Below are 10063 nucleotides of genomic sequence, written 5' to 3'. Positions count from 1 at the left end.
CTTTGGAACTTGATTGGGGCTGCTTATCGACCATCCGGACTATCCTGCATTGCAACCTTTTTGCAACTCAATTTTTCTCTGCCGTCCATGTCCAGGGAAACTAACTATAGTGCCGTGGGTTGTGAACTTCTTGATTATGTTGCGCACAGAGGACAAAGGAACATCAAGATCTCTGGAGATGGATTTGAGAACCAGCATTGTTGAATATTATTAACAATCTACAGGTTACAAGTCCTCAGACAGTTCTCCCCTTTTTATTTGGTTTCAAGTGTGATTTTCACATTGCTTACACCTGTTACTTGCCACAGGTGAGTTTAAACGAGCATCAAATGATTGAAAAAGTTGTTATTTTGGAAAGGTGCAAGGAGACCCTGTTTGTTGTGACTGTCACACAGCTGCAACACATGCAGCTACGGCGCCGAGCAGCTGATTATCGGGAGCGCTTCAGGTTACCAAGGCAGCTATTCAAGAAGCACTATAGCTATTCAGATAAGCACTTATCCAAAGCTATTCAATCAATCCTAGTGTTAACACTTTTGGCCATGACTTTATTTATCAATCTTCATTTCACCATCATGGAGAAAATGCTGCATAAAAAGGGGTTAATCTTCAGCTGCTGGCTGGCCATAGCTCAACCTCTCAGCAAAGAGGGTGAAGCTTAATTATTTTTTTCCGACTGCAGAGGCGGCACAGTCCGCAGACTTCTGTTGCAGCCATACAAAGGAAAGTAAGGAGGTGGAACATAGCTGAGTTCCAGAGGCACATATAAGATGCAAAGAAAGAAAAAAGGAGATTGAAAGGTTGGATATCCTGGGTACATTTTTAATTGTTGCGTATTTTCTGTGTGTAGCGTTCCATTAACACACAGTAATCTAGGTAATAGTAATAATGTGTGGGATTGTGCTAATTAGAGAGGTTGTCCATTAATCAGAAAACCCCTTCTCAATCCCTAGATAAAATAACAGCTATACTCGCCTACGATGCTGGTGCCATTCCAGTGATGATTGCTCTCCTGCAGCCCGCGTAACATTATATCCTAACAGGCATGGAGCCAATCAGCAGACACTGCCCTCTGACATCCTTCTGACGTAACCGTTATCAAGTGGAAGTCAGAGAATAGCAGTAGCTCTCACTTCTTCTAGGTGTCAGCTTCGTCTCGAGAAAGTGAGAAGGAAGCAGCCGCTGCAGAAAATGTCACGCGAGCTCCAGAGAAGACATTGCTGCAACGGCAACGGCACCAGCTTTGAATATAGTGGTTATTATTTTACATTGGGAAAAATATAGAGATTGGATAAGGGTTTGGACAACGCCTTTAAGAGTACACAAGCATCTTCAATGTTTAGAATCCCAAATAATGAAATCAATATTACTTATGTGGCTCCCGAGAAGAACAATGCTATAACGGCAATTACAGTGAATCATCAGGTCTGATACAAACATTTAAAAGTCATGCGCTGATAAATGCAATAGGGCAAAATAAAATGATGGCTCTGGATAACTATACCGCTTATTGGGTCCACAGACAGAAGCTCCATGTCTTGTCAGCGTTTTTATTCTTTTCTTCTATGTAACTCCATAATCAAGATATTCCAAATGCAGAGCTTATCATGGATATGGGCATAAATATACAGCAAATAACCACAATGTGTGTATAAGGGCGAAGTTCCACGTATCTTCACATTGCTGGCACTTACACTCCTGAGAATGTGGTGAAGAATACACAAACAACGTGTAGGTGACATTTTTAATATGTATTAAGTCTCATCTAATGGATGAACCTTAGATCTGCTGTACTGTAAAACATTAAATACATTCCAGACAAAATTTTACCAAGTTCTGTCCTGCAGTGGAAGGGTTAATGGCAAGATCACTTTCCCCTTTCTTTTCCATCACATCGCTCTTAAAGTCTCATGCCGTTTTGGAGATTCATCTATATACAATAATATACAGTCATAATTAAGTGAAGTACAATAACCACAGAGTTACAATACCGTTAGCTATTTTAACAAATTATCCTGTTACTCCAAATGTAAAACACAATGAGCACAAGATACTGTCCCGTCATCCAAAGTCTTCATAGTTTCCTTATTTCACAGGTTGTGTGGTTCATAGGTGATCCAGAATTCCTTGTGGCTCATTTCCATATGTTTCTGACACTGTATCTTTAAATTAATCAAAAACAATGTTTTATACAAGGGTCTTCTCCCTTCTCATTACAGTATATACACTGGAGTGTTAAACAAGCAAAGTCCTATGACACTGAAGTAGTAGAATCCTTAGTGGTTTTTACCTGTTCTCCTAAATTACAGATGCATCGCCTACAGGCAGAGCACGTGGCCTGGACAAACACCTTCGTGCAAAAGTCCACTTCTGCAGTACAGCCAATTTACAGCTGAAGAGAGTAATAAAATGGCTGCACTTTACGTAAAACCAGGACATGTGTATTTCATATGAATAACGTAAAGTTTCATCATGGATGTTCATCACCTCCGCTCTCTTTACTGCTGGGCCTCGTAATGCTCCTAATTCACATGGCACTAGGACTCGGGTCCCACTGACACGCTCCTTGCCTTTATAAAATAATTAAAACAAAAAACAACAATTCAACCAAATAACTCACAAGTAACCATTTAAAATTGTACACAAAAGGCGCAAATCCTTTCCGGAATATGAGATCAGGTTAGCATTGCTTTACGCAGGCTGTGGAGCCAGGCAGATTACCTTTTCTGCTCAAGAACCAAACTGCTAACCTCACGTAACTCACAATGCAGAGTCCTAAGCTTGTTTGAAAATTGGCAATCATCTTGTACACTTTCAAAAGAGCTTTTTTTTTTATGGGTTGAAACTTCTAAAAGTCCACGACTAGTTCTGTTCCTTATTGATTCCCAGTGGACAACATGAAGTCGGATTCACAGAGGAGAATTGCTTAAATTGATGGTAATGTGCAACAAATAAGAACGAAAAAAAGCTAAGGTGCTTTAGCTTCCAGAAAAATCTGGAAAGTAACAGCTTGTGGGTTTGCAAGATTTCACTGGTGGCTACCATGTGGTGCTCCGATGTTACAATTTTTCATTGATGTCCCGTAGTTTTTTGGATGCTATCCCTGAAGCTTCAGGCATCAGACAAGCAGCTCTGGATTCGGTCAACCCACTGCTGAGCCTGAGAAGGGTCTTGGGCACAGAAATTATACACCCGCCGAGTTGTCTTCAACTGAAAAGAAAAGGTATACACAGTAAAAAGAAAAATACAATATGTCAGAATTTGGAAAACTAAAGTTAAAGTCCATTTAAAGGGAACCTGTCAGCAGGATTGTGCTCGCTAACCTACAGACACTGTCAGGTTGGCACCGTTATACTGATTAAAATGATACCTTGATTGATGAACTCAGTCTTGTGGTTGTTGTTTAATCTTTATTTGTAGTTTTCAAATAATGAGAATCTCACGCTCCGGGGAGGCCTGTGGAGGGGATTTATGTGGTTCTTTGCTTAGATATTCATCCTTATGGCTTACGACAGGTCACTGATCCTTCAGTGACCTACCCCCTATTTTACATAATGCATATCATTGTGGGGTTTTGTTTTTTTGTTTTTTTTTACATTCAGTAAAATGAGGACGCCACAGTAGAATCTCATTAACTGAAAACTACAAATTAAACAAGATAGATTTCATTAACCAATGTAACATTTTAATCAGTATAACAGCACCAACCAGACAGTGTCTGTAGTTTACTGACCACAATCCTGCTGACACGTCACTTTAAACTATATCTATAGGCACAGCTTTTATTTAAAAAAATCATAAAACCAAGCCATAAAATAACAAACATACATAGAAACAGGAAAAATATTCAGCCGCGTCAGTAAATGTCTATACCGCGGCGTTACATGAGCGTGGCCTGATTATACTTTAATATTTGGACTCTTCCGGCCAGGTGATTGTTGTCGCGGCGACAGCATAAACTGTGGCATGACATGGACGTGATTTGCTGAAATTTAGATAATGGGATGGATTTTTTTCCACTCCTTCCAGCCATGTGATCACTGACATGGCAACGACGTAATCCATGCAGCAGCATATTCAACCTGAACAGGTTTTCACCAGGATTAACATTACTTTTTCTTATAAGGCTGCTTTCACACTAGCGTCGGTACGGGGCCGTTGCGCTGTATCGGCCCGACGTACCGACGCATACTGTGAAGAAAATGCCCGGTGTTGGCAGCGGAAGCAGTCTTACGATGCTTCCACTACCCCATTGCAAGGTCCGGGGAGGAGGGGGCGGAGTTTCGGCCGCGCATGCGTGATCGAAAATGGCGGACTCGATGCACAAAAAAAACATTACATGTATTTTTTTTTGTGGCGGCGGTGAGCCAAAACACGACGCAACCGTCACATGACGGTTGCGACGTGTGGCACTGCGTTGCAATGCATCGGTAATGTTAGTCTATGGGGAAAAAACGCATCCTGCAGACAACTTTGCAGGATGCGTTTTTTCTCCTAAACGACGCATTGCGACGTCCACCGAAAAACGCTAGTGTGAAAGTAGCCTAAGGCGCTGGAAGAGAACCTATCACTCCTGGATGAATCATTTCAATAGAAAACGCGAGTCTGGTGTGGCGGACTCCTGGACATCAAAACTTATGAGGTAATGACTTAACAGCTTTATGTTTGTGATTTGATGTAGGTACATTCATATATATTTAGATATGCTTCAAATTATGCTGTACTTAAAGCTATTCATATTCTTAGTGGTATAATATGAGTGGTAAACTGGATCACCCTGTTCGGACTTCTCATTCATTTCCCTTGGGGTGGAAATATACTAATTATTGAGCCCTTTAAGCATACAGATTTACCCATTGTGCCATAAGTTGCTATTTTAATGAATATACTTTATATAGAAGCACATATATGTGCTCTCTCTAATATACTGCTCTTGCCCTAAATAACTCTGTAGGTACCCTTTGTTTGCTGTTATTTCTATTACATGATATGCAAGTATTTTACTTGTGTATACATTATGTCCGGATTTTTCCACCAACTTACCTCATCTGTGTTTTTTTACTGTTTATATGTATGTCAATTGATGGCTTGGTTTAATAAATTGTTAAATATAAAATATATATTTTTAAACTTCTCCTATCCTGTGTATCAAGTATTTTCTCTTGATGCTTCTCTATGAAATATAATATATGGCCTAACTTGTAGGATCCTATTATAGGCACTTCTTTCAATGTCTATAGACACAAATTGTTGTGCAATTTGTCTTGAGTATGCAGATACCCCATATGTGGGGGTAAACCACTGTTTGGGCGCATGGCAAAGCTCGGTAGGGAAGGAGCGCCGTTTGACTTTTTCAACACAAAATTGGCTGGAATTGAGATTGGATGCCATGTCACATTTGGAGAGCCCTTGATGTGCCTAAACAGTGGAAACCCCCCACAAGTGACCCCATTTTGGAAACTAGACCCCCCCAGACCCCACACATGTGCACCGAGCCTTACTGCAATCTTTGGGAAGCAGAATGAAAAAATAAACAACCTGTAAAGAATGGGTTTTATTTATTTTTTACGCCGTTCCTTGTGCGGTATAAGTGATTAGGTGACTTTATTCTTCAGATTTAGGCCTCTTTCACACGTCTGTGTCTCCGGTACGTGTGGTGAGAGTTTACACACGTACCGAAGACCCGTACACACGCGTGCACACATGTCCGTGTGTTTCCACACCAGATCTCACCGCAGATCAGCCCGGCTGGGTACGTAGCCTAAGTGACCGGAGGTAACCTTTATGACGTCCTCGCCGATCACTGACGCTGCGCTCACAGCAGCTCATTCATTCTGGTTCTAAGCCTGGACGGTTGCATCTTGGCACTGTCCAGGTTGAAAATTATCCCCCAGACATGGATTGCGTATTAGGACTGAATAACTGACAGGTGAGGGATATTGTTGTTTTTTTATTTTCCTTTTATTACAGGAGAACGAGGGCTTCGGTGCAATAGGCGTTAGGCAAGCATAACGGTTTGTTATTTTGAAGTAAAAATGGAAAAGTGTGTTTTGTTTTATTTCTAATAAAAAACTTTATTCTGGCTGTGTCTTTATTTCCCATGTAACTATAGGATTAGTAATGGATAGGTGTCTTATAGACAACTCTCCATTACTAAGCCATAGGCTTGATGTCACCAGACAATACAAAGGTGACAAACTCCACAAATATGAACCTCACTTGCCACCGCTACAGGGCAAGTGGGAAGAGTCGGGCAAAGCACCAGAATTGATGCATCTACTAGACGTGACTTTTCTGGGCAGCTGCGGGCTCCTATTTTTAAGCTGGGGGGGGGGGGGGGGTGGGAGTGTCAATATCAATGGCACCTTACCAGTCTGAGAATACCAGTCCCCAGCTGTGAGCTTTAGCAAGGCTGGTTATCAAAAACGAAGGAGGCCTCACACTTTTTTACATTATTTATTTGATTTAAAAAAAAGTAAAATAAAAAACAGCGTGGGACCCGTCTATTCTTGATAACCAACCTTGCTGAAGCTAACAGCTGAGGGTTGCAGCCCCCAGCTGTGAGTATTTCTTGGCTAGTTAGAGAAAATACAGGGGAACCCAAGCTGTTTTTTTCATTTATTTATTTATAACGCAGGCGGCGGCTGATGAATACCCCCTTCAGCTGCCCCTACTGTCATTGTTATTAGCGGCAGCAGAGATAGGCTGATGGGAGTAATAGTACCATCAGCCACCGCCTGCTGTCTATTTTATCACTTAAATATAACTCATCATTCTCCCCTGCTCACGCGGATTGCTGGCAGAGCAGGGGAGAATGATGAGAGCCGTGTTCAGCACCCGATGCCGGGGAACAGTGCTTACTGTAAAGCTTCTTCCCTGGGGCCCGTCTATGTGGTACTGATGCCACATGTGTGCTACAAGTATTACACACATGGACACTGACATCTCCGGTAGCAATTTTTTCCGGTACCAGAAATATCAGGACGTGTGAAAGAGCCCGTATAGCGGGTTTTTATGTTTGGCTTCTCTCACATACAAAGACGCTTTTTATTGCAAAAAATAGTTTTTGCATCACCATATTTTGAGAGCTATAATTTCTCCTTCGCCTCATTGGGAGACACAGACCATGGTTCTAGGTGCTCTTCATGAGAAGTCTTTCGAAACGTTGCAGTATGTCTCGCTGACAGTTCTGTCTTGGAAAGTCGCCTTTATTGTCGCAAAGACGTGTATCAGGCAAGTCTCGGAGCTAGCCACCTTGTCCTGTCGAGCTCCTTTCTGATTTTCCACTGGGACAAGGTGGTCCTCAGACCGTCTTCATCCTTTATGTCCAAGGTAGTCTCGTCTTTGCACCTTAACGAGGACATTGTCCTTCCTTCTTATTGTCCAGCACCACTACATTGGGTAGAAAGAGCTCTTCACACCCTGGAGGTAGTGAGGGCTCTTAGAAGGTACGTTTTGAGGTTGGCGCCCTTCCGTAAGTCGGACGCCCTATATGTGCTTTCTGAGGGTCTCAGGAAGGGTTTAGCTGCTTCAGGGCCACAATAGCCAAATGCATTTCCTTGGCTATTCAAGAGTCTTACCACATTAGAGGCAAGCCTCTACCTGCGGGGATTAAGGCACACTCTACTTGATCGGTGGGCGCCTCTTGGGCCATTTGGCATCAGGTGTTGCACACCAGGTCTGCAAGGCTGCGACCTGGTCCAGCCTGCACACATTCTCAAAGCACTACAATATTCTCATTCAGACTTCTGCACATGCGGCCCATAGGCAGACGTATTCTGCAAGCGGTGGTACCGCATCTTTAGTCAGTTGGTACATGGGGTTCGATCTGTAATGTTGTTCCACACTGAAGGACTGCTTTGGGACATCCCATGGTCTGTGTCCCCCAACCAGGCGAAGAAGAAACCAGGATTTTTGTGTACCCATCGTAAAATCCTTTTCTCCGAGCTGCTCATTGGGGGACACAGCACCCACCCTGTTAGCTTTTTCACTTGGGCTTGTTTTCTTTAGTCAGATGTGTTGTACTCTGATATGATGTTTATAATCTCCTACTGCTTTTGCACTGAAAAGAATTTTACATTGAGTACACAAAAATCCCTGTTTTTCCATCTTTTGGCCCACAAAGTCATGTGAGGTCTTGTTTTTTACGGGACAAGTTGACATTTTTATTGGTACCATTTTCGGGCACATGACAGTTTTTGATCACTTTCTATTCAGGCAGAATGAACAAAACCATCAATTCAGGAATTTCTTTGGGGAGGTGGTCGGGTTATGCTGCACTACTTTGATCGCCTCTGCTACACAGAGGCGATGATCGCCTGTGTGTAACATAAATGCTCACTTGCTATGAGCGCTGACCACCGGGCGGGTGCTCATAGCAATCTGGCTATGACAACCATACAGGTCTGCTGGAGACCTCTGCCTGTCATGCCAGCCCATCGGTGACCCGCGATCATGTGACGGGGTCACTGATGGGTGGAATAAGGATGCACTTCCGGTAAGTGCGAGTTAAATGCCGCTGTCAGAAATGGACAGCGGCATTTAACTAGTTAACAGCCGCGGGTGGATCGACATTCCATCAGAGGCTGTTGCGGGCACTAGTCAGCTGTAAATATCAGCTGACATGTGCCGGCAAGGTGCGGGATCAATGCCGGAGCCCGCATCAAACAGGGGGGAGTCCGACGTGGGCGTATTATTATGACCAATGTCGAAAAGGGGTTAAAGTATGTTCTTCTCGCGTTAGAGCAAAACATACCTGGCTGAAATCATGTATCAGCTGTCAGGTTCCGTTTAAGAATTTATATAGCTCATGTTCTACTCAAAAAAAAAAAAAACTTCTTTAGTAAGCTCCTTCTAGGTGTGGCTACAGCCAGACAGAATTTTACTATTTTCCACTATGGCTGTGCTAAGGCAAGCAGATAACTGCCCAGAAAACAGATGTAAAATAGATGTAAAAGATGTAATACAAATTTTAGACCTCAAAACAAATTAGCATAACATGCATAAAATTGCTGTATTTATTGTAAGAGAAAATAAATAAGTGAAGACTTACATCAAAAAATGCTCTTTCATCCACATTCTTTGGAGCACCCAATGTTGGTGTACCAGCAGATATTGTCTCTACCTCGGCCAGGTCAATAACCCCTTTACATTCAGTGTCTGTACGGCTCTCATAATATCTTAACTAAACAAGAGGAAAATCATTTTATGGGGAGAAGTGAATGCAAAGCTGTTTTATGGTCATGTAAATAATGAGGAGATATATATTGACATATATAATACCTTGTATAATCGAATATATGGCTCCCATACATATCATATAAAAATAAATTCAAACAAAACTGCCAATTTTGACCAGAACGAACGATAGTCAGCTGCCACATCAAAACAAACAATTGTTCACATCCAATAATGGCCAACAAATGTTCATACTTCAAAAGATGGATCAGGTACAGGATCATTATAGGGTGAAAAAAATCTGATAGGCCAATGCAGTCTGAGATCACTTTTCTTCTGCCAACGAACCATTTGTTGACCCATATTTATCTTGTGTGTATGGGGGGCTTTTAGATGCACCAGATCCTTGTCTGCTAGCTCATCTGCCATCTAACAATGACACATTCACATGGCAGTATATACAAACTAGTGGCAAGTTAAAAGCCCCCATATACTTTAGATAGCTGAAAATTCAGACTTCCTAGTATGTTTTACAGTGGAGTTTATAGAGAACCATATAAAAGTTACATCATGACAGGCACTACTAGTTTTGTTAGCTAGAATAATACAAAAGAAGGCAATAACTGAATCAGTCACAATCAGTCTCCCTCAGTATGCACCTTATGTTATAAAAACAAACAAACAAAAAAAAAAACAGTTTTGTTTTGTGTATAAAATGTATGGTATAACTAAACTTAAGACAGTTACTTGCACCTGCAAAGTATAGGGCTGAATTCAGGTGGTGGGCTCTTCTATTCACTCAGCAATGTCGCTGCATGTATTCTTAGACAAAATGCTTATGTAAAAGAAATGACAAAAAAAAGCACTAACAAAATATGCCACACAC

General features: G+C 41.9%; 1 protein-coding gene across 11 annotated transcripts in view; it reads right to left on the bottom strand.

Moving 5' to 3' along the window:
• Positions 1 to 1727: 1727 nt before the first annotated feature.
• Positions 1728 to 10063, bottom strand: part of SBF1 (SET binding factor 1) — a 209450-nt gene continuing 201114 nt past the window's right edge. For all 11 annotated transcript variants that reach the window (XM_077264334.1, XM_077264336.1, XM_077264342.1 and 8 more), the window contains 2 exons: positions 9053 to 9184; positions 1728 to 3210 (listed from right to left, as the gene is read on the bottom strand). In XM_077264334.1, coding sequence (XP_077120449.1) covers positions 3112 to 3210; positions 9053 to 9184 — 231 coding nt within the window. In that variant the 3' untranslated portion in view covers positions 1728 to 3111. The remainder of the gene's footprint in view (positions 3211 to 9052; positions 9185 to 10063) is intronic.

This window comes from Ranitomeya variabilis, chromosome 5 (genome assembly GCF_051348905.1).
Source record: "Ranitomeya variabilis isolate aRanVar5 chromosome 5, aRanVar5.hap1, whole genome shotgun sequence".
NCBI lineage: Eukaryota > Metazoa > Chordata > Amphibia > Anura > Dendrobatidae > Ranitomeya > Ranitomeya variabilis.
This window is presented reverse-complemented; position numbering and strand designations above follow the sequence as displayed.